Here is a 24,916-nt window from a genome sequence, read left to right as displayed (position 1 = left end):
GCATATGCTGCAGCATCACAAGGAAAGGCCATCCCCAAGCAGACTATTTCAAAGTGAATAGGTCACTGCATTCGTTTCTGCTACTCACAGCATGGCAAACCAGTGCCTAAGGGCATTAGGCCACATTCAACCAGAGCTGCAGCCTTTCTCAGGGGAGTGCCACGTCTGCAGCCTTTCTCAGGGGAGTACCAACCAAAGACATTTTAGAGGCTGCTACTTGGGAGTTCAGTGTATACCTTTACAAAACATTACAATCTGCCTCTCTACTGTAAATCCAAGGCTGGCTTTTCCACAGCAGTTCTGCAGGGCCTCATAGCCACTCCTAATGCTGTTTAGCTCCAGCCCCCCAACCATAGCTTTGGGACTCAACCCAAATGTAATGACTGCAACAGTGAAACACGAAGAACATAGTACAGTTGTATACACTTACCATAAATGTAGATGTTCGAGTGTATTCACTGTTGCAGTCCAGGTTAACCTCCTGCCATCCCCATATTTTTGCTGGAACTTATCTTTAGTTCTCTAATCTTTACAACCTATGTGGTGTATTTGCTTATAGATGAAGGTAAAGCTTATTTTGGTGCATGTATGTTTTATGTACATATTTTTAGCCTACCCTTTTGGGGGCACCTGACATCTGGGGCAAGAAAAACTGAAGAAAATGGCATCGGCTGCATCTTTTTATACCCCTGACGACCTGACATCAGGGAAGAAGCGACAGCAACCGACTCAGGACCTAAGACTTGGAATTCAGGCCGACTGAGGGCAACCTGCCAGCAGGATAACCCAAATGTAATGACTGCAACAGTGAATACACTCAACATCTACATTTATGGTAAGTGTACACAACTGTACTTTAGTGAGGGAGTCCAAGAAAAAGTTGCTTCCCAGTTGGCCACCCTGGAGTCTGTGTCAAACTTGTCCATGAGGCTACTTGCGCATTGAGCCGAAGGGACCACCGGAGCTGTGGCTTCAGGTGTAGCCATAAGGAGACGTACCTGGATGCTTCTATGTGATTTTGCGGAACCATTTAAGTCTTCATTTGTCAATGCACCCTTTGACAGATTGTCTCTGACTCAAAAGTTAGAGAGACGACATACAGGTGTGAGAATGATGGTAAGGCCCTTTCTACTGTGGGCATGCGTCTTTCTGTTCCCCAGAAATCCTTTTCCAGGAATCAGAAGATCAGTGGAAAGATGTTGTTCAAAAAAAAAATCATAAGGGCCTTTCCAGGACACACATGGAGTCAGTTGAACAAGGGGCAGAGGGGGCAACTACAATGGAAGACTTCATCCATGCAGCAGAGGTGATCCACAGAATCAAGGCATCCTTCCTGGGTAAGCCCTTTCAGCATTCCTAAAGAGACGCCTGATTGTATTTCTCTGCAGGCATTTGGGGGATGCTTATCCTTGCACCAAAACGCTTGGCTAAATTTAACAGATTCTTGGATGCAATGGATTATTTCTAGAGGTTATAGCATACCCTTTTCCCTTCATCCCCACATATTCAAAGAAATCCTTGATTATCCACCCAATCTGAGGGAACCAGCAGTTCTAGAAAATTCAAAAACTGCTAGAGAAGAGTCCTTCAGGAAGTCCCAGTAGACCAGAGAGGATCCGGAATTTACTCAAGATTCTTTTCAGTGCTAAAAAAGTCAGGGGCCTGAAGACCTGATTTGGATCTCAGTGTGTTGAACAAATCAGTTTGACAAATTTCAGATTGTCACAAGACAGTCCATTCTTTGTTTCTGGGAAAGGATGACTGGATATGCTCGATAGATCTTCAGCATGCGTATTATCACATAAAAATGGACAAGCAATTCAGAACGTTCCCCAGCTTCTGGCTGGGAGCCAGTCATTACCATTTCAGGATGCTTCCCTTTGGTCTCACCACACCCTCCAGGGTGTTCACCAAATGTATGGCAAAAGTAGCAGCTCACTTGAGACTGGAAGGATGCCGGGTGTTTCCTTACCTGGACGACTGGCTCATTACTGCTGTTACCAGGCATCAACTGTTAGAAGAAAGGGATTATGTTCCCCAGACCTGTGCATACTTAAGAATAACTAAGTTATGAAAAATCTCAATTGACTATAACTCAGAGTTTAGAGTTTATAGGAGCTCTACTAGATTTGACAGCAACAGTAGCATCCCTTCCACTTGTGAGACTTCAGAAAATCAGGACACAGGTTCAAAAATTTTTTACAGCAAAAGAGGACCTGCTCGTCTAATTTTACAAGCTGTAGGTTCCATTGCAATGCTGATAACTGTAGTTCCCCTAGCAAGATATTGCATGAGAATTCTACAGTGGCTGCTGACATTGCAGTGGTCTATATATACCAACCCATGTCAGATCAGGATTTGATCATCAATCATTGCAGAAAAAATTTAGCTTGGTGGATACATTCCAATGAAATTCTCCTGGGCCGCCCCTTCGTCCTTCCAGAACCCAAGGCCATACTGACCACAGACACCTCCCAGATGGGGTGGGGAGGAGCTTTTTCTGGGCAAGACCATTCCAAGGCACTTGATCCCCCTACAGAGGCCAACTTGCATGTCAGTGTTCTGGAGCTAAAAGCAGTACTTTTAGTGCTGCAAGCCTTTCAAGTTGCTCTTCCTGTGGGAACAATTGCAATTCAAACACAGGTGTTTCAGTAGTTTGGTACATCAGCAAACCGGGATAAACTAAATCTTACCCCCTTTGTCTAGAAGCTGTGGGTATGGCATTGGGTGATCTCTTCCAGCCACTTTCTGATAGCAATGCACATTCCAGGGAGGCTCGTATGATGGTACAGAAATTGAGTAGATGTATTCTCCTGTGTCACGAGTGTTGTCAGTCCAAAAGTGACGGAAAGGATTTTCTGTTAATGGGGCCAGCCTTGTTGCAACCGGTTTGACTCTTCCCTTTACAACAAGTGCGGCAACTACTTTCCCTGATTCCCCCCCTGGAGAAGTCACCAAGAGATGCTGTTCTCCAAACTTGACCCCCCCCCCCCCCAGACTACTATATACCTTTCCCTTGGTACCTCTAATCCCAAAATTCTTACAGAAAGCACTCAAGCTGAAGATCAAAGTAATCCTCATTGTACCTTATTGGCCTTGACAGGTTTGGTTCACCTTTCTTTGGCCTTTTCTGATTCAACCATCTTGGACTCTGGACCTAGCTTAAGGCCTTCTGTCCCATCCAGAGGGATTAGTTCATCCAAACATTCTGAATCTCAAGATGACAGCATGGTTCCTCCAGTTCCCTTGATTGCCAGGTGAGTTAGCCTTTCTTCCATGGTATAGCAAATGCTCCTAGCTTCTCTTAAGCCTTCTACCTGTAAACTGTATACTAAGTGGAAGAATTTACTTTTTGGCTCATGAAAGAAATATTGACCCCTTTTCTGCATCTTCTTCTTTCGGCTTTTCTCGGTTAGGGTTCGCCACAGCGGAACTCCCGTCCGCTAATGATTGGCAGTAGATTTTTACGGTGCCGAGGTGCCAGCTCGAAGCCCAACCTTCAATGAAGGCATGCCCATTCACACATGTCTTTTGAAGGCTACTCGATCGCGGGGAGGACATGCAGACTCCACACAGAAGGCGCTCCAGCCGAGAATCAAAAGGGAGAACCTCTTGCTGTGAGACGACAACGCTGCCGCTGCACCAATTTAGATATTTTGGCTTCTCTTTTCAATGCAGGAGCCTGTCCGTCAACTTGGGCTTTTCCCCTGTACCTTTATTACTCATTACAGATTGGATTTGGTCTCTAGAGGAAGAGCATCCTTTGGTTCAGTGGTGCTCAGGAATGTCCTTCCGTGAGTCCTCCCAAGGTCTAAGGTAGCTGGGGAACTCTGTCCCATATGCCAAGGATAAAATGAAAATTAACATCAGATAAACAAGTTATGTACTTACCATAACATTCCATTTTCATTTATCCTTGACTCCCTTCCCTCCATCTCCTAGCCTTCGAAGTACCTTTGGTGGAACGGATAATGTATGTATAATTTTTTCTGATCGTTAAGACATAGCAGATATGGCTTCCTTAACTATGACTTTTATATCTATTATGCAAACTCGATCTAAGGTGGTTGGGAGAGGAGGATTTGGCCCATGCAAGCTTTAGTAACTGCCGAGTCAGTCTCCATAATCTGATCCAAACCCAAATGTTAAGGATAAATGAAAATGGACAGCACAGATGGAACGTTATAGTAAGTACATAACTTCTTTTTTTGTTATGATCTGAGACATCAGTCTGCTTTTTAATGCAAAGTCGATGGCGTAGTGGTACCCTTGTTAAGATTACTACTCATCAGCTGTTGGCTTCTGGCTTCTCTGTGGAGTTTTATCCTGCCTAAATATACTCTGGATTTTGCTGCGTGTTTTGGTTTCCTTCCAAATCTCTGAGGCATGCTGTTTTGAATTGGTAGTCTTCCAAAATGTCTGCAGGTGTATATGCTTTGTTTGTATAGCAGATGTGCCCTGCAGTAGAGTGACATTCCAGTCAGAATATGTTCTCTACTGTCCGCTCATTGAGTGCGGAGAAGCTTTGTCTTCCAGTTGACTGTAATAAAGCAGGTGTTGGGGACTGAATAACTTGCTGCATTGTGTATCATCTCAACGTTAATGAGCTTTTCTCCCCTGTAGTCTTTGGATTTTTGCTCTTGGGTATTTTCTTGTTAGCAAACAAAGTTGAAGTAATTGTCTTTAAGGCATTTATTGGCAATTTCTAGGAAAGGGTAATGTGATTAAAATAGAAATAAAAACTAGGAAGGGGAATGGTTGACAAAAGCTGTTTAGAGAAAAATGAGTGTAATTTAGAACTGGAGGTTGCTGGAAATCAATGTTAGTGCTAAATTTGGTTTGTGTTTCTTCTCTCATCAGCATATTAGAATCTCTACTGAAAAGTTATTTTGATTGAGTGAGTGATTATATAAATTATGATAAACTGGGTTTCTTTAGCGATCTGATCTAATCAATCCGGTGTCTCCTGCAATATTTTCTGCAGATAAGCGCATCTGCTAATGTATTGTACGTATTTGAAAATTTTTAGTGTTGTGAAAGATTTACTCCTCGTATACAAACATTACTGGAAGCAAATGTACCGATGTTGCAAGTTGCCAAGTGAGTTGTAGAGTTTAGCTATCAGGTTACCAGATGTCTTTACTGTACTTCTGTGTGGGATATTCTGTAGGCGTGGCGATTGGCCTACAATTCATAGTTAATTAAATGAAGTGCTGATTATTACAGTTCTAATTAAGTTAGTATTAATGGATGAACAAGGGTAGCTTAACCTTTGACTAAATGGGTAACACCAATGGATGCATTGCAAAGGTTCAGGGTTGTGGATTATGTCAATATACTGATGGGGTCTATTGTGCCTTGAGATCCTTTGGTGATGTGATCATTTTCACTGCATAACCAGTGGAACTGCAAAAAAATTTGAGAATAACTTAACTATTCTTAGCATTCCTGGGCTGCAGGAGCTTTAGAGGAGAAAGCTTTGACAACTGGTGTTTTATGTGTGGGTGTCTGTCTATATCTATTTATTTATTATGTATACATACGTGTGTGTGTCACACACACACACACACACACACACACACACACACACACACACACACACACACACACACTAGCAATTTGTTATCCAGAAAAAAAGCTGTGTAGAATGATACTGTGAAAGTATTATAGAAAAGGATGGGCTGAGCTGTGGAAATGTATCCATTGAGGGTTGGACAATTTAGTGAAGTACCTGGTATACAATTTCAGCACTCTTCTTTTGCTTATGACATCTGCTGAAGAGAGGGTGCTAGAAATCTTAACGTTCGCATACCACATAATGAGAAGGAATGAAAGATAATTTTTAAGTTGAAGCACTTGTAATTATTTACTTGGGGTAAACTGGTAAAAGCACAGTAATCATAAATGGTTTTTAAAACATTATTGTACAATCATTTTGCAGGCATTGACTGGGCCCCTAAAAGTGACCGAATTGTTACCTGTGGTGCAGATCGAAATGCTTACGTGTGGAGTCAAAAAGATGGCATATGGAAACCTACCCTTGTGATACTGAGAATTAACCGTGCTGCTACCTTTGTAAAGTGGTCACCGTTGGAAAACAAATTTGCTGTTGGGAGTGGAGCTCGCCTTATCTCAGTGTGTTACTTTGAATCTGAAAATGATTGGTGAGACGTTTGGAATCATTGCATAAAACTGTGAAATTTCACTTCAATTTCCCTCCACACAGGATAATTTGAGATAAAAGCATGTATCAAATTATTAGATCTCTCATTTTTGTGATAGAACGTTAGATGAATGTTAGAGAGCTCCATTTTACTGCTGAGTGCGTATGTCTTTTCTTTCGGCTTTTCCCGGTTAGGGGTTGCCACAGCGGATCTCCGGTCTGCTTATCATTGGCAGTGGATTTTTATGGTGCCGAGTTGCCAGCCCGATGCCAAACCTTCAAAGAAGGCACACCCATTCACGCACGCACCTACACCTGCATGTCTTTAAATGTCACTCGACCATGGGGAGGACATGCAGACTGCACACAGAAGGCGCTCCAGCCGAGAATCGAACGGGAGAACCTCTTGCTGTGAGGGGACAACGCTAACTGCTGCACCACTGCGGCCTAACTGCTGAGTGTGTATGTATGTAATTTAATTTATGGAAAGTATGACCAAACTTTTGAGATATGTAGGTATACATGCTAACACGGTCTTGCCTGTTTTATTTTCCCAGATATTTTAACTGCCAAATAGATCCAGACAATTCTGAGTTTTGCATACTTAGAGGATATTTCTGGACTGACTGAATATTCAATGTCATTGTGTGTCACTGTCTTCTGTTTTTATTAAATGCACTGGTCTTCAGTGCTTAAGTGTTAAATGATAATTGTGTGTGCTTTTTCTCATTTAATTTTGCCAGTACCATTTGCTGTGTAATGACAGTCTTATTGCAGCCTCTCTCAGTTCATGCTAATGTAGAAGTGAGTTGGACTTGGCTAGAATAACCCCTTACAGATATGATGTTCATTGTGTTTCACTGTTGCAGTCATTACTCTTGGGTTATCCTGCTGGCAGGCTACCCGCATTTGGCCTGAGTTCCAAAGTCTAGGTCTGGCATCGGTTACTGTTGCCTCTTCCCTGACATCAGTGTGCCAGGGGTATAAAAGATGCAGCCGACGCCATGTTCTTCAGTCTTGTCGCGCGGTGCCAGAAGCAAAAGCAGTTCGCAAGTGCCGGTCGGCTGACTCCTGAGATTTTCAAAGCTGAATTTCAGAACCGATGTCTTCATTAAAGCTAAGTACCCCGTTGGGGAAACTTTTGTCCCGCTCCGTTCCGATGTCAGAAAAAGTTAACAGTTGTGTTTCTTGTGGGAAGCAAATACCTCATAAGGATTTTCACTCTTACTGTATTCCTTGCCTAGGCCCTGATCTCAACGTTGCTAGCTGTCGGTTTTGCGATAGATTCAACCAACGCACTATCAAGCGTCTGTTCGATTTTGCATTTTATTACTTTGGCCGAAGATTTAATTATATAATGCCGGCGGAACAGCTGACAACCGGAGTTTACAAAAAATGCAAGGACAAGGATAGGCATCAGAGGTACAAAACCGATGAAGCCTCTTCTAGGCCAGTCGCCGGTTCTCAGTGAGGCGCTTTGGCAGCCTCTGGCACCTGCTACCTCAGAGCCACAGGCTGCTTCCGACTCCCACGTGGAGCCGACTGGGCCTCTGGAAACTCAAGGTATTGGACACTCTGAAATCAATCCCTCAGATGGTTCCGGAGCCGCTGAGCAGGCATCGGCTTCTGAGGGTGTCTTCAGACCTACACAACTATATATTAAGCCATCCTCAGCTTCAAAGACTAAAGCAACTCTAAAGACAAAGAAACAAGTACAGCATTCTCCTACTCAGACTTCCATGCCTAAAAAAACAGATGCTCAAAATAGCCGAAGACCTAATTACTTTGATCAGGGGCTCCCATCCCCCTCCTGATAAGAGGCCTAGGCAAGAGACACAGAGTATGACTCTTCTTATCAGGTATCTATTTCCTCTGACTCCTCTTCTGCTTCCCTATGAGGATTCTGATGCTGAAGAATCCATTCCTTCAGCCTCTCCTCCTGAGGACTATTCCTTTGGGGAAACACTGCATACTACAAGAGAGCATTTCCACTGGGAGAGCCAAGATTATTCTGAGTCTAAGAAAAGGCTCAGAGATTTCCTGCTACTTCCTCAGCATAGACCCCTTGCCATTCCTCCTGTTTTAGACATTGTAGATGATGTATTTTCAAAGTCCGGACTATCCCCTGACTCTTTACCCCCTGCACCTGTTAAGCCAGACAGATACTACAGGGTCCCGTATTCTCATAAATTCCTATGTAAAAACCCCACTGCTGACCCAGAAACTATATCTCAGGGTGCCAAGGTGGGTTAAGGCTGCTACTGCGAAAAACCCTGTCCCCTCTGATAGGGATTCTAGTGCTCTAGACAGATGGGGGAAAAAAGTATACACTTCTGCCACCCTGGATGTAAGAGCTTTAAATTGTCAATTTCATATGCTTAAATATCAGCAATATTTACTGTCACTACTTAAACAGAAAATGTTGACAAATACTGAATGTTCTGAGAACAAGGAATTGCAGGATTTATTGCATGCAACTGAACAAGTGGGAAAGCATAATTTGCAATGTGATTATGATTCACTGGAGGCCTCTTGCAGGGCCGCTTTTACAGGTTCTGTTATTAGAAGGCATGCTTGGTTAAAGGAACAAAATCTGCCTGATAATGTTAAAGCAAAATTATTAGATGCACCATTACAGCATGATACTTTGTTTGGTACTAAAGCAGAAGAGGTGTTGAAAAATGGAGGATAAAGCAAAATCCATGCAGACAGTCAAGGATTTCTTACAGGTACAGCCACCCAGGTTTAGCCGGAACTGGCCTTCTAAAATTTAGTCCTTTCCAGTCTCAGACAGACCACAAAGAGGCAGATAAAGGCGTCCTAGAGGCAGATCTCAGCCCCAAGGCTCATACAGGCCTAAACAATGGGGTGCTCCTACCTCCAAAAGCGGAGAAGACAAATCACAACCTTACAAGAAACAGTCCCAATGACTTTCCTCTTCCAGTTCCAAGCAGTTTCCTTTTGTCAGCCCCCTTAGGAGGAAACCTAGCACTTTTTTCCATCAAATTGGCAAATGGTTACCCAAGACAAATGGGTTCTGAACATAGTGTCCCAAGGCTACAGGTTCCATTTCCACACCCTACCAAGGTCAAAGGACATGCCAGACCTGCCACACAATCAATGGGCAGAGGCACAAAAACAAATTTCAGCCCTCATGGACATGAGGTCCATTCAGCAAGTACCACAACAAGAGCAGGGGTAAGGGTTTTACTCCAGACTGTTTCTAGTGCCCAGGAAGGACAATACCTGGAGACCAATTCTGGACCTATCCATACTAAATATGTTTCTGGAAGTTCCAAAATTCTAGATGTTGACTCTTCAGCAGCTACTGCCCATGCTGGGCAAGAGGGCTTGGCTAGTAACTTTGGACCTAAAAGAGGCATTACCTGCATGTCCCAATCAGACAGTCTTGCAGAAGATACCGCAGATTCATAGCTGGCTCAATGCATTACCAATTCTCTGCACTGCCCTTTGGCTTATCTACTGTGCCCAGGGTCTTTACAAAATGCCTGGCACCAGTAATTGTGTTTTGCAGACAAAAAGGAATTCAAATTTATCCCTACCTGGACGACTGCTTAATTCAAGCAGAGAACAAAGACACTCTTCTAAAGCATCTGGCGTTTGTAAAAAGATTGCTAATTGGCGTAGAGTACACAGTAAACGAAAATAAATCAAAACTAGTGCCCTATCAAGAGATAATATTCCTGGGTGCAAGCTTAAATACAGCTGCCCAGATGGCTTATCTCACGCCAGACAAGCAAAAACAACCGACTACTTACTTCAAGAAATTGGCAACAAAAACCCACTTATCTGCAAGGAAAATCTTGCAGGCCTTTGGTTTTATGGCATCCTGCATTCTACTAATTCCATATGCCAGACTGCATATGAGGAAACTACAGTGGTATCTGAAAAGTGTTTGGACTCAGCATTGCCACAGCCTGGAGACAGTAATTGCACTCATTCCCTGCCTACAACAGGAGTTTCGATGGTGGGCAGAAGCCTGTCACCACAACAAGGGTCTGCCATTCAGATTACCCACAGCCAGACAGACACTGACAACGGATGCATCAGATTATGCCTGGGGGGGCCCATATGGCAGGAAAATGTATTCAGGGCACATGGCCTGCAAACCAGATGCATCTTCACATCAATCAAAAAGAGATGCTAGCTGTTCAAAATGCCCCGACAGCTTTCAAGGACCTGCTTCATCCAGGACAATTACTAATAAAGACAGACACTACGGTCATGTGGTACATAAACAGGCAAGGAGGTACTCATTCCTACCCCCTCTGCAGACAAGCAATGACCTTATGGGACACAGCATTGGCCTTTCAACTACACCTGCAAGCTCAAACAAATACTCTGGCAGATGAACTAAGCAGAAACCTCATGGATCCCCACGAATGGAAACTGGATCCACAAGTCTTCAGGATGATAACAAGGAAATGGGGATACCCAGACATAGATCTATTTGCCTCCCTTCACAACTGTCAATTGCAGAGATTTTGCACAAGGACTTACCTCAAGCAAGCATGGAAAGTGGACGCCCTATCATTCATCTGGAAAAATCTAACAGTATATGGTTTTCCCCCACTACCTCTCCTTCCCAGAGTACTCCTAAATGTCAGAGAAGAGAAGCCAAAAATGATTCTGATTGCACCAGACTGGCCCCACCAGCACTGGTACCCAATCCTGAAGAGCTTGTCTCAAGGTCCAGCATGGATATTGCCTCAAACTTCTCACTTGCTGACCCGACGAAACAATCGGATCCTGCAGAGCCAACTCAGGACCTTAAATCTGACAGCATGGTGGATAATGTAGCCATAATGAACACTCCCCTTTCAAAAGCAGTTATGGATGTTATCTTGGAGGCCCAGTACCAGAAAGTCTTATGCAGAAAAATGGAAGAGATTCTGTGCTTAGAACCAGGAACAAGACATTGACACGTCTGTACCAAACATTCCTCAGATTTTACAATACCTGATTGAGATGCTGAACAAAGGCTTTTCTTTCTCATCAATTAAGATTCATGCCACATTACAATATGGAACCCACCTATCTTTTCTCACCCTTTAATAAGGCAGTACCTCAGAGGGGCCAAAAACATTAGGCCTCCAAGGAGAGCACCAATTCTGGCCTGGGACCTCAACTTTGTTTTGGAAAAACTCACACTGCCTCCTTTTGAGCCAGCATCAACAGTAGATATTAAATTCTTATCCTGGAAAACAGCTCTGCTCCTAGCCATTACCTCTGCAAGACGAGTCTCGGAGTTACAAGCACTCATGGCTGTGGAACCTTTCATCATTTTTCATCCAGACAGGGTTTCTCTCAGGACAAACCCTACATTTATGCCGAAGGTGGTGTCCAGTGTGGCCCTCAATCAAACTATTCACTTGCCTACATTTTATCCAAATCCACAGAACAAGGGGAAGGAAATTCTGCATTCCTTGGATATTCACAGGCAGTTACGCTTCTACTTGGACAGAACTAAAGCTTTCAGAAAGACTGAGCAACTTCTAGTGTCCTATACTGCAGGATCACAAGGAAAAGGCTATCTCAAAACAGACTTTCTAAATGGATAGGCCACTGCATCCGTTTCTGCTATTCTCAACATGGCAAATCAGTGTCTAAGGGCATTAGGCCTCATTCCACCAGAGCAGCAGCCACTTCAGCAGCCTTTCTCAGGGGAGTACCAACCAAAGAAATCTTAAAAGCTGCAACTTGGAGTTCAGTGCACACCTTTACTAAGCACTACCACTTGCCTCTCTAAGTACAGAGCAGGCTTCGCCACTGCAGTTTTGCAGGGTCTCATAGCCTCTCCTAATCCTATTTAGCCCAGTCACCCTTCCTCAGCTTTGGGATTCAACCCAAGAGTAATGGCTGCAACAGTGAAACACTATGAACATAGTACAGTTGTGTACCTACCATAAATGTAGATGTTCGAGTGTATTCACTGTTGCAGTCCAGGTTACCCACCCACCATCCTCCTTATCTTTGCTGGGCCTTATCTGCACTTCTCTATCCTATACAACCTTTTTGGTGTATTTGCTTGTAGATGGAAATGTTATTTTTGTGTATGCATTTCTTTTTGATATATATATTTTTCAGCCTACCTATTTGGGGCACCTGACATCTGGGGCAAGAAAAACTGAAGAAAATGTCACCTGCTGCATCTTTTATACCCCTGGCACACTGGCGTCAGGGAAGAGGCGACAGCAACCGATGCCGGACCTAGACTTTGGAACTCAGGCCGACTGTGGGTAGCCTGCCAGCAGGATAACCCAAGAGTAATGACTGCAACAGTGAATACACTCGAACATCTACATTTGTGGTAGGTACACAACTGTACTTTTCTTTTATGGCGTCTTTGTTTGACATTAACTTTGAAAGTACTACCTACACTGTGATCTTTGGTCTCCCAGAAATGCACCTCTTCCTGTAACCAGGGTGGTTGTAAGGACAGATTTGCCTGCATCAATTTGTCATGTAACATTGTTTCTTTTCTAAGCATCCATATGCTGCAGTGGCAGGAAGATTCCTTCCCATCCTTATCAGGCAGGCTGGTTGTGTAGACACAACCTCCTTTCTTTCCTACATGGATCTTTGGCAGAAATGTTGCTAACTGAACCCAAATCATTGGCATAGAAGATGGAAGAAGTTTGTTACCATCCTGTCAGCTAAGAGAATAGTGCATTTGTATTGACTATTATTGGACGGCTAGGTATGTATCAAGAGGCTGCTTTCCTGTAGCTTATGTCCAGTTACAGTCTGGATGTTCTTGATGTTTCACTGTTGCAGTCATTACATTTGGGTTATCTGCTTGTAGGTAGCACTCAGCCGGCCTGATTATCAAAGTCTTGGGTCCTGTGTCAGTTGCTGTCTCTTCTTCCATGACGTCAGGTAGTCAGGGGTATAAAGCATGCAGCCGACGCCATTACATCAGTCTTCCTTGCCATGTGGTGCCCGAAGCAGAAGCAGTTCGCAAGTGCCGGTCGGCCGACTCTTGAGATTTTCTTTTTCGAGTTTCAGAACCGAAGTCTTCAAAAAAGCTAAGTTCCCCGTTGGGGATCCTTTTTCTTGCTCTAAACCGATGTCAGTAAAAGTTAACAATTGTATTACTTGGGGAAAGCAAATACCTCATAAAGATTTTCATTCGTACTGTATTCCTTGCTTTGGCCTAGACCACGACATTCCTCGCTGTCAGTTTTGTGCCTTTTTCAATCCTCGAACTATTCGTCGTCTGTTCACTTTTGCATCAAACTATTTCGGTACTCTGTTTCATTATCCAGAAATGGCTTCGGTAAGCCACCCGACTAACGACATTCCGAAAAAACGTAAAGATAAAGACAGATACAGGCTGCATAGGTCCAAAGCTGCTGACGACACTTCCGTTAAGCTAGTCGCCAGTTCGCCGATACTCACTGAGGCACTTTCGCAGCCCCTGATACCCGCTACTTCAGATTCACAGGCCTCTACTGAGACCCATTCGGAGTCCGGTATGCAGCGAGATGCTTCTTCGACTATGGAACCTGAAGATGTCTCTACCTTGGATGATTCTGGAGCTGCTGTGCAGGCACCGGCTTCTGAGGGTGTATTCAGCCCTACTGACTTGCATATCAAACTGACACCATCTTCTTCAAGGCCTAAAACTCAATCCACGCCTAGAAAACCGACGTCCAAACAGCATGGCCAGGCCCATATGCCTAAAAAAAACAAATGATAAAAATGGCTGAAGACCTTATTACTCTAATTAGGGGAAGCCAGCCTTCTCCCTCCAAGAGACCTAGAACTGATTTTCTTTCCGATTCTTCTGATCAGGATTCTGAAATTTCTGTTTCTTCTGATGACTAGGATTTGCCTTTATCTACCTATGAGGATTCTGATGCAGAGGACTCCATACCCTCTGCTTCCCCTCCAGAAGATTTCTCTTTTGGTGAAACTTTGCAGCTCTTAGGGAGCATTTCTGCTGGAAAAGCCAGGATTACTCTGACTCCAAAAAGAGGCTTAGGGAATTCTTATTCCTACCTCAACAGAGGCCTTTGGCTCCCCCTCCTGTACTGGTCATTGTAGATGATGCCTTCTTGGAATCTAGCCTGGCCCCAGACACTTAACCTCCAGCTCCCAGGAAACCTGACTGGTATTACAGAGTACCTGACTCTCGCAAGTTCCTCTTTAAGAAGCCTACTGTGGATCCAGAAACCATTTCACAGGAACCCAAAGACATTAAGGCTAATACTGCCAAAAACCCTGTCCCGTCTGATAGAGATTCCAGGGCCCTTGACAGGTGGGTTAAGAAGGTATACACTTATGCTACTTTGGCCATTAGGGCCTTAAACTGCCAGTTTCATGTGTTAAAGTATCAGCAGCATATTATTGGATTACTTAAACAGAAAATTATGTTGATTCCTGACTGTGCTGAAAACAAATAATTACATGATTTATTGCATTCTGCTGGCCAAGTTGGTAAACTTACTTTGCAGTGTGGTTTTAACTCTTTAGAGGCATCTTGCAGGGCTGCTGTCGCTGGGTCTGTTCTTAGAGGGCATGCTTTGCTTAAGGAGCAAAGTTTGCCAGATCATGTTAAAGCTAAATTACTGGATGCTCCCTTAAACCAAGACCGCCGGTTTGGCACCAAAGCAGAAGTAGTACTTAAAAAGATGGAGGAAAAAGCTAAATCTATGCAAACTGTTAAAGATTTCCGGCAAGTACAGCCTCCCAGATTTAGTAGGCATTGGCCTTCTAAGAATTGGTCCTTTCTTGTGTCATCCAGGCTTTCTCAGTCCAAACCCAGGAACAGCAGACCACATAGGCTACAGTCTCAAGGTACTCACAGGCCTAAGCAGTGGGGGGGCTCCCACTTCCAAAGCTGGAAGTAGTAAGACACCCCCCTATGGTAAACTGTCACAATGACTTAACCTTAAACCTTCACTGCCCTTCCCAACTGACTGCTCCATTAGGGGGAAAGATTGCCCTGCATGCAAAAAAACTGGGAACTCATTACCCAAGACAAATATAGTTTCCCAAGGATACAGATTCCATTTCCACACCTTACCAACCTCAAACTGTTGGCCAGACCTATGCCCAAATCAGTGGGCAAAGGCTCAACAGCAGGTTCTCTTTCTTCTACGTATCAGGGCTATTCAACCTGTCTCAGCAAAAGAATGGGGACAAGGTTTTTACTCAAGACTCTTCCTGATACCCAGAAAAGACTACTCCTGGCGTCCTATCCTGGACCTGTCTATCCTAAACACCTTTTTGGTAATCCCAAAATTCAAAATGCTAACTCTTCATCAGCTGCTTCCCATGTGTGGCAAAAACATCTGGTTGGCAACATTAGACTTAAAGAAGCCTACCTGCACATTCCAATAAGGGAATCTTGCAGAAAATACCTACGTTTGAGCAGGCGCCCAGGGTATTCATCAAGTGCCTAGCTCCAGACATTGCATTCTGCAGGCAAAGAAATATTCAGATTTACCCATACCTGGACGATTGTCTAATTCAGGCAGAAAATCCAGGACATACTTTTACACCATCTGGCATTTGTAAAGAAACTGCTAACCTCACTTGGGTACACCATTAATGAAAAGAAATCTCACCCAGTACCCTGCCAACAAATTGTATTCTTGGGAGCAAGCTTGAACACAACTTTCCAGATGGCCTACTTCACGCCTGAGAAGCAAGTTTATTTGACAGCCTACTTCAAACAACTGGCCACAAAGATCCAACTATCTGAAAGGAAAATACTGCAAGCCCTGGGGTTCATGGCCTCTTGCAGCTTACTAATTCCATATGCAAGACTGCATATGAGGAAACTACAGTGGTATCTAAAAAGCCTATGGTGTCAACATTCTCAGGACCTGGAAACAATGAATCTGAAGTAGGTACTTCATTTGTCAACAACCTTTGGGTCTTGGATCCGAACTCTGATCCGAGCCGGCAACCTATTTCATAGCTTAGAGATCTGAGCTCCTAGCTCCTCCCCTTACCCATAATCCCCTGCCAACCCTGACTGACCTCAGATCTAGTTTGCCGCTCTTGCGTATGCTTCTAGATTCCTGAGCTCCAGGCGTGTGGTAGTTAAGTGACAACGTTTTTGTTCTAAAAATCCATATTTGTTACATTTTATTTATAGTTTACTGTTTGCGCATGTTTAGGTTCCCTTTTTGTCAGTATACCTTTATTTTTTTAGTGTAATTCCTCCCCCACCTTCGCTGGTGCGTAGTGTGTGTTTGGACTGTTGTGTGTTGGGGCCTGGTCTGTGTGAGGTAGTTTAGTCATAGTTTTAAACCTTTTTTTGTTGTAAAAAAAAAAAAACAACTGTCGGAGGCCCCAAAGCCTATTTTCTCAAAGTGCACCGAGTGTGGCCATAAGCTTTCACCGGCGGATGGCCACACTCGGTGTGTTCGGTGCCTTGGGGTTGAACACCTCTCCTCTGGGTGTTCTGTTTGTGCGGGGTTCAGCCCCAGGGCACTGAAACACCGTAGGTCGAAGCTGATCCTGGCGGGACTTTTGCCCCTGGATCCGGCTTCGGTCTCTGGTACTCCCGTGGCACCACCCCAGTCCTCGGTGGCGGCCACTCCTGCCCCCCCCCCCAAGCCGGGACTCAAACTCCCACTAAAGCGCCGGAGGAGAGGGAGGCCAGGAGGGAGAAAAGGAGGGAGAAGCACCACAAGCGGCGGGTCGAGGCCTCCGCTTCGGTCCCCCCCAGCTAAGCAGGCTTCTCCCTCCACGGCTTCCAGGTCTCCTCGGCTCCGATCCCCGTGCTTTTCTTTGGGACTTGAGGAGGAGGAGACTCTATCTCCGTCGAGGTCATCGAGGTGGCACTCCCGGCCCGCCTCTGTGGCCTCGTCGAGATCTTCCTACAGCCTTTCGGATGCGGACTTGGACCGGATGATGCGAAGGTTCATCCAGGCCCAGCTGCAGATGGGAGTGCTCAACACCTTTTTTTGCCCCGATAGCTCCTTCTCCGACCCGCTTTTCGGGTTCGGAGCGTACGGAGCCAGGCAGCGTTGGAGCCCGGGGTGGGTCGGCACCGACAGTACTGGGTACTTCGGATCCAACTCTGCCCTCGAGTCTGTCGGGTCCTTTCTTGTCGGATCCGAGCTCTCGGAGCCATGGTCCGAGCTTTGGATCCGTGGGATTCTGTGTGCCTTTGGCTCCATCCAGGTCGGAGCAGACGGGTCCTTTGGCTCTGCGCCGGTTCCGATCCCTCCATCGGATCCCAGTGTGAGTCTACTTTCGGATCCCAGAGAGAGCGACTCCCCTTTGGCCTTCGATGCAGTTGAGGGCATCCGGACCCCCGGCCCTTGCTTCGGCTCCATCCCGCACTCCCTCTCAGTTGAGTTAGGCTTCCATCACCCGGCCTCAGGGACAGCCTGCTTCGATGTCTCGGGTCATTCCCTTGGAACAGGTCGTTGCTGGTGAGAACTCCTCTGAAAGCCCCCCCCCCCCGAGGATGTCTCTCATAAGCACAAGTGTAAGAGGAGACACGTGGACTCCCCCGAGTCCTTAACAGAAGACACTGACTTGGATGAAGGGGAAGGCTCCCCTAGGTCACCCCCCCCTCCTCTGAAGATGTCTCCTTTGGAGACATCATGGAAATGCTCAGGATTAGGGGGGGTGGTCTGTCCCCAAGGCTTCCGCTGACGAGACCGTGTTCCTGGAGGCATTCGAAGCAGGACCGTCTACCTCTTGGGTGTCCCCTCTGGCCGACCCCCTGGTGGACCTTATTACCACCAGGGCGTGGAAGGAGCCAGACACTGTGGAGCCAGTTCCCAAACGCCCTGATCGAATTCTGAGCCCCCCTGCGAACAGATCCCACTGGAGCAAGGGTCCCCCCGTAGATGCCATTTTGACGGCGGCAGCCACCAAGAGGGAATTGGTTCAGGAGAGTCCCTCGGTCCATCCACCGAGCAAAGAGTCCCGCTCGATGGATTGCCTGGAGAAGCGGGTTTTTAGTTCAGCGACCTTCTCAGTAAGGTCTCTGAACTATATGGCACATGTTATCAGGATGCAGCAAGACCTTATCAAAGAGTACGCTGCTCCCCCCCCCCCCCCCGGAGTCCATGTCGGCGGAGGATAAGCAATTGTACTCCACTTGCATGGCCACTCTAAGATCGATATCTAATACCTCTATGCGGTTGTTGTCCCGTGCTACAGAGGGAGCCGCTAGAGCCAGCGGAGCAGGCCTAGTCATGAGGCGCCAGGCCTGGCTCCGACATTATGACTTCGCGGAACCCTTTAAGGCATCATTTGCGAATGCCCCTTTTGATGGTTCTGCCTTATTTGGCAAGACCGTTCGCGACACTTTAGTCCAGAGCGAAAAGGACGGAAAGACGTTGTCTGCCGTCGGAGTCCGCTTCTCCACTCCCCAGAGGTCCTTCTCCAAGAACCAAAAGGGACAGAAGAAGATGTGGTTCCGGAAATCGCAACATTCCCAGCCTGCTCCGGACAACCAGTCCTTCCGTGGCAGAGGAGAACAAGGAGGACGCCGCCCTAGAGGCATAGGGGGCCCGAGGAATTTTGGGTCCAAAGAACCTTTCTCTGACCGACCCACGCAACAACCCTGAGGGGTTGCCCGATTGCTCCACTCTGGAGGCAGTCGGGGGGCGTTTCTCGAAGCACCTGGCAGCTTGGGAGTCCATCACATCAGATCGCTGGGTGCTTTGTATCATATCCAGTGGTTACTAAATTCCCATATATCATGTCCCCAGAATCAAAAGCCTCCCCAATGTACCACCTGCTCAGAAGGAGGCAGCAGCTGCAGAGATCCAGCAGCTGCTAGAAAAAGGAGCCATCCAACCCGTCCCCCCAGACCAGCTCGGATTAGGGTTTTACTCCCGGTTCTTTCTGGTGCCAAAAAAGACGGGGGACTTAAGACCAATCCTAGACCTCTCCCTTCTGAACCTGTAGGTAACCAAAGAAAAATTCCGAATGGTCACTCTTCAATCCATTCTCCCCCTACTGCGGGAGAACGACTGGATGTGCACTATAGACCTCAAGGATGCGTACTACCACATTCTTATGGACAGACGATCCAGGAGGTTTCTCCGCTTCCGGCTAGGGAGCCAGTCACTACCAGTTCAGGGTCCTTCCCTTTGGTCTCACCACAGCCCCCAGGGTGTTTACCAAAGTATTAGCAGTGATAGCGGCCCACCTGAGACTCCAGGGAATGCAGGTGTTTCCATACCTGGATGACTGGCTCCTGACCGCCCCGACAAGGCATCTGCTTTGCTCAGCGAGGGACTACTTCCTCTGGCTGGCCCCCCAGCTGGGCATCACCATCAACATGAACAAATCCTCTCTTGCTCCTACCCAGGTGATATAGTTTATATGGGCCAAATTGGACACAAGAAATCTTCTAGCATTTCTGACAGCGGAACGTCTTCAGAACTTGAGGCTGCATGTACAGGCCATCCTCCAATCTACAGCTCCACTGGCGGGATTGGTCCTGAGGGCTCTAGGCTCCATGGTGGCAGCAATTACTCTTTTGCCATTGGCTCATCTGAACATGAGGGTGCTGCATTGGACCCTTCAAGTCCAATGGTCGTTTCATCGTTACCTCCTGAACCATCCTATTTCCATCAGCAAGGCGTGCAGGACGGCTCTCGTATGGTGGCTCCAGTCCCTGGATCTCCATATGGGACGTTCCTTCTCCATGCCTCCTCCCCTCACCACGGTGACCACGGATGCCTCTCGCCTCGGGTGGGGGGGGGCATTGCGCCGACAAGACGGTCCAAGGCACGTGGAACGACACAGAGACCTCCTTGCATATCAATGTCCTGGAGATGAGAGCGGTGCTATTGGCATTGCAAGCACTACAGAACCTTCTTCCGGTAGGGACTATTGCGATACAGACTGACAACATGTCAGTGGTCTGGTACATCAACAAACAGGGGGGAACCAGGCCCTATCCTCTTTGTCGAGAGGCCATGAGAGTGTGGGAATGGGTGATTTCTGCCAACCGCTTTCTTGTTGCAACGCACATTCCGGGACAGTCCAACATACTGGCGGACAGACTCAGCCGCACCCTCCTTTCCCCATTACGAGTAGTCTTTCAACCCCCAGGTAGCAAAGTGGATTTTTGCCGTGTGGGGGCAACCCTGTTGCGATCTCTTCGCCTCTCTCTCGAATACGAAATGCAACAGCTACTTCACTCTAATCCCCCCCCGTCGGGGAATCCCCGAGAGACGCTCTGGTGCATGCTTGGCCCCCCGGTCTACTTTGTCTACCCTCCTCTGCCCTTGATGCTGAAACTCTTACAGAAAGCCAGTCGGTTGGGGAGCAGAATGATCCTCATTGCCCCATTCTAGCCTCGTCAAACGTGGTTCCCTTACCTGTGGTCTCACCTGTTAAATCCGCCTTGGATTCTAGATCCCCTCCTGGATCTAATATCTCATCCCCTAGACCTCCCGATCCTGAATCTGGACAACCTCAAGCTGACAGCATGGCTGCTAAAGTTCCACTACTAGTCAGGACTCCCGGAATCTCTTCACCGGTTAAAGCTATTCTCGTAGCAGCAAATAAACCTTCCACTAGGAAAGTCTATCGTAGTAAGTGGAAATGCTTCTCCATCTGGGCGGAGAATAATAACTTAGACCTCTTCACAGCCCCGTTACCGTCTGTCTTTGAGTTCCTTACAGGTCTGTTCATCAGGGGGCTAGCTGCTCTATGGTCAAGGTTCAACTAGCAGCTATTTTTTATTACCATGTGGGGCATGAATCGGGCCCCTTTATTACAGCAAAATTGTGTAAGACCATTCTCAAGGGTACTTTCTTGCTCAGACCTCCTATCAGGGAAATTGTACCCCCTTGGGATTTAGCTCTAGTTGACAGCTCCCCCTTTTGAACCAGCTGCCTCGGTCGATCTTACTTACCTTTCTTGGAAAACGGCGTTCCTAGTCGCTATTACTTCGGCGAAAAGAGTTTCCGAGCTTCAGGCCCTTTGTGTGAAACCCCCATACTTGGCCTTTCATCAGGATAGAGTGTACCTCAGGACCAGTCCTTCTTTTCTTCCCAAGGTGACTTCAGAGGCCAATATCAATCAGTCCATTAACCTACCAGTTTTCTTCCCTAAGTATCAGAACAAGGGAGTATACAAACTTCATTCCTTAGATGTGCACAGACAACTGCGCTTCTACATTCACAGGACTGCTGGTCATAGGCAATCCGACCAGTTGTTCATTTCCTTTTCCAAATTTAACCTAGGTAAATCTGTCCTCTAAGATCACTTTGTCATGATGGATCTCAGTGTATTCTCTTGGCCTATGACACTTCTGGGAGACCTGCACTTCAGGGAATTTGTGCGCACTCTTCTCGTTCTGTATCTACCGCTGCAGCCTTTAGATCTAGAGTTCCACTGGATGATTTTTGTTCCGTGGCCACTTGGGCCTCATCTCATACCTTTATCAACCATTATAAGCTGGACATTATCTCCAGAGGGAGAGCGTCCTTTGGCTCTGCAGTGCTCCGGAACATCCTTCCATGATGGCCACCCAAGATTCAGGTAGCTGGGGACTCTGTCCCAAAGGTTGCTGACAAATGAAGTACCTACTTCAGATTAAGAAGTTATGTACTCACCATAACGTTCCATCTGAGTAGGTGACTTCATTTGTCTGCAACCATCCCCCCCTCTTTCCCCCTGGCCCTCAGAAATTTTCTTGTTCCTGTATGTCCTTCTATGATATCCTTCGGGATGTGTTAGCCTTCGGCTTTTTTGTATATGGGCAAACTTGACCTGAGGTCAGTCAGGGTTGGCAGGGGATTATGGGTAAGGGGAGGAGCTAGGAGCTCGGATCTCTAAGCTATGAAATAAGTTGCCGGCTCGGATCCAAGACCCAAAGGTTGCAGACAAATGAAGTCACCTACTCAGATGGAACGTTATGGTGAGTACATAACTTCTTATTCTGTCATTCCTTGTATAGTTCCTTTGGTGGGCAGAGGCCAGCTACCACAAGGGACTGCCATTCACTCTGCCTCTTGCCGCCCAAACCCTAACAACAGACGCATCAGACTATGTGTGGGGGGGGGGGCTCACTTGGCAGGGCAGTGCTTTCAGGGCAAATGGAACCAGAGTCAAATGCACCTGCATGTCAATCAGAAAGAAACGTTAGCTGTACAGAATTCTCTGACAGCCTTCAAAGACCACATTCTTCCAGGACAATTATTGGTAAAGACAGACGACACCACTGTTATGTGGTACATAAGCAGGGGGGAACCCACTCATGCTCACTCTGCAGACTAGCCATGGCTCTGTGGAACACAGCCTTGAGCTACCAAGTGCACCTACAAGCTCAATTCCTGCCAGGCAAGCTAAATTCACTGGCAGATGACCTAAGCAGAAGTCTCATGGACCCACGAGTGGAAACTGGAACCAAAGATATTTAACATGTTGATAAACAAACAGGGGAGCCCAGAGATGGACCTGTTTGCCTCCCCTCAGAACTACCAATTGGACAAATTCTGCACAAGGACTTCCCACAGACAAACTTGGAAAGTGGATGCCCTGTCCTTCACTTGTGAAAGCCTCTCAGTTTATGCCTTTCCCCCTCTGCCTCTCCTCTCGAAAGTTCTACTAAAGATCAAACAGGACAAACCAAAGACCATGCTCATGGGCACGCCAACACTGGTACCCACTCTTACACAGTATGTCACTGCGGGAACCATGGCACCTGCCTCGGATCCCTTCCCTGCTGTCCCAGCAGGAGGGCCAGATTCTGCACCCCTAGCTTCAAACCCTGAACCTTGCAGCCTGGCTAATTACCTGAGCTCTCCAGTACCATCCCTCAGTAAGCAAGTGCTGGGTGTCATCTTGGAGGCAAGGAGGCTTAGTACTAAAACATCCTGTGCTGAAAAGTGGAAAAGATACAGTTCTTGGAGCCAAACTCGGGGGATGGGCACATCATTGCCCAGCTTGCCGCATACTCTTCAATACTTAATAGAGAGGCTTCACAAGGGCCTTTTCTTCACTTCTATTAAAGTTTATGCCTCAACCAATTTGGCATATTATAATACTGAGCCTCCCCTCTTCTCTAACCCCCCGCTGAAACAGTTCCTCAGAGGGGCCCCAAAAATTTAAGACCACCCAGGAGAGCCCCTACTCCAGCCTGGGACCTTAACTTTGTATTGGAAAAGCTCGCTTTACCTCCTTTTGAGCCAGCTGTAACTGCAAAATTGAAATTCCTTTCTTGGAAAACAGCCTTCCTTCTAGCCATCACTTCAGCAAAAAGAGTGTCAGAATTACAGGTCCTCATGGCAATGGAGCCCTTCATCATCTTCCATGCAGACAGGGTGTCTCTCAGGACCAATCCTTCCTTTATGCCCAAGGTGGTATCCAGTGTGGCCCTCAATCAGTCCATTTATTTGCCAACCTTCTTTTCTAATCCACAGACCAAAGGAGAACGAATACTGCACTCTTTGGATATACACAGACAACTTAGATTTTATTTAGCCAGGACTAAGGCTCTCGGGAAAACTGAACAGCTGCTAGTTGCCTTTGCTGCATGGGCACAGGGGAAGGCCATTTCAAAGCAAACCATTTGTAAGTGGATAGGCCATTGCATTAATTTCTGCTGAAAACCTACCCCACAAGGGGATTAGATCACATTCCACCAGGGCTGCATCTACTTCTACAGCCTTTCTCAGAGGTCTTCTTACCAGGGACATCCTAGAAGCGGCTACCTGGAGTTCTGTACATACCTTCACCAAGCATTACCACTTGCCAATTTTTTTCTAGATCCAGAGCTGGTTTGCCACTGCAGTCCTGCAGGGCCTAATAGCTGGTTCTAATGCTCTCTAATTGCCTCCTCCCTTCCTTAGCTTTGGGAATCTACCCAAATGTAATGACGGCAACAGTGAAACACGAAGGACATACTACAGTTGTGTACACTTACCATAAATGTAGATGTTGAGTGCATTCACTGTTGCAGTCCTGGTTACCCTCCCTCCAGCTCCCTGACTTCTATTGGCTATATCTCTGTTCTTGTTTACTGTATTTAAGCTTTCTGGTGTATTTGCTTTTTGGTAGAGGTGTAACCTTGTATATAATTGCTTTCCATTATGGGGGCACCTGACATCTCAGGCAAGAAAAACTGATGTAATGGCATCGGCTGCATGCTTTATACCCCTGACTACCTGACGTCATGGAAGAAGAGACAGCAACTGATGCAGGACCCAAGACTTTGATAATCAGGCCAGCTGAGGGCTACCTGCAAGCAGATAAGCCAAATGTAATGACTGCAACAGTGAATACACTCTAACATCTACATTTATGGTAAGTGTACACAACTGTACTTTCTCCTACCACTATTCTCGATGGTGAGATTTGCTTTAATTCTGGAGTTTCTGTAGATGTTCTTTGTGTTTCAGTGTTGCAGTCATTACATTTGGGTAATCTGCTGGCAGGTTGCCCTCAGTTGGAATGAATATCAAAGTCTTGGGTCTTGCGTTGGTTGCTGTCTCCTCTTCAATGACGTCAGGTCGTCAGGGGTATAAAACAGGCAGCCAACGCCATTTTCTTCAGTCTTTCTTGCCATGCGGTGCCTGAAGCAGAAGTAGTTCTCAAGTGCTGGTCGGCCGACTCCTGAAATTTTCAAATTCGAGTTTCAGAACCGAAGTCTTCAATTAAAGCCAAGTACCCCGTTGGGGAAACTTTTTCTTGCTCTATACAGAGGTCAGTAAAAGTTAATAATTGCATTACTTGTGGGTAGCAAATGCCTCATAAGGATTTTCATTTGTACTGTAGTCCTTGCCTAGG

General features: G+C 46.3%; 1 protein-coding gene across 3 annotated transcripts in view; it reads left to right on the top strand.

The window, feature by feature from the left end:
* The window catches only part of ARPC1A (actin related protein 2/3 complex subunit 1A), a 1,267,577-nt gene that overhangs the window by 363,082 nt on the left and 879,579 nt on the right, over positions 1 to 24,916 (top strand). For all 3 annotated transcript variants that reach the window (XM_044089354.1, XM_044089353.1, XM_044089352.1), the window contains exon 4: positions 5,942 to 6,164. In XM_044089354.1, the coding sequence (XP_043945289.1) occupies positions 5,942 to 6,164 (223 nt within the window). The remainder of the gene's footprint in view (positions 1 to 5,941; positions 6,165 to 24,916) is intronic.

Source organism: Protopterus annectens, chromosome 12.part0 (genome assembly GCF_019279795.1).
Source record: "Protopterus annectens isolate FY-2018-M chromosome 12.part0, PAN1.0, whole genome shotgun sequence".
NCBI lineage: Eukaryota > Metazoa > Chordata > Ceratodontiformes > Protopteridae > Protopterus > Protopterus annectens.
Note: the sequence above shows the minus strand (reverse complement) of the source record. Positions and strands in the feature narration are given on the sequence as shown.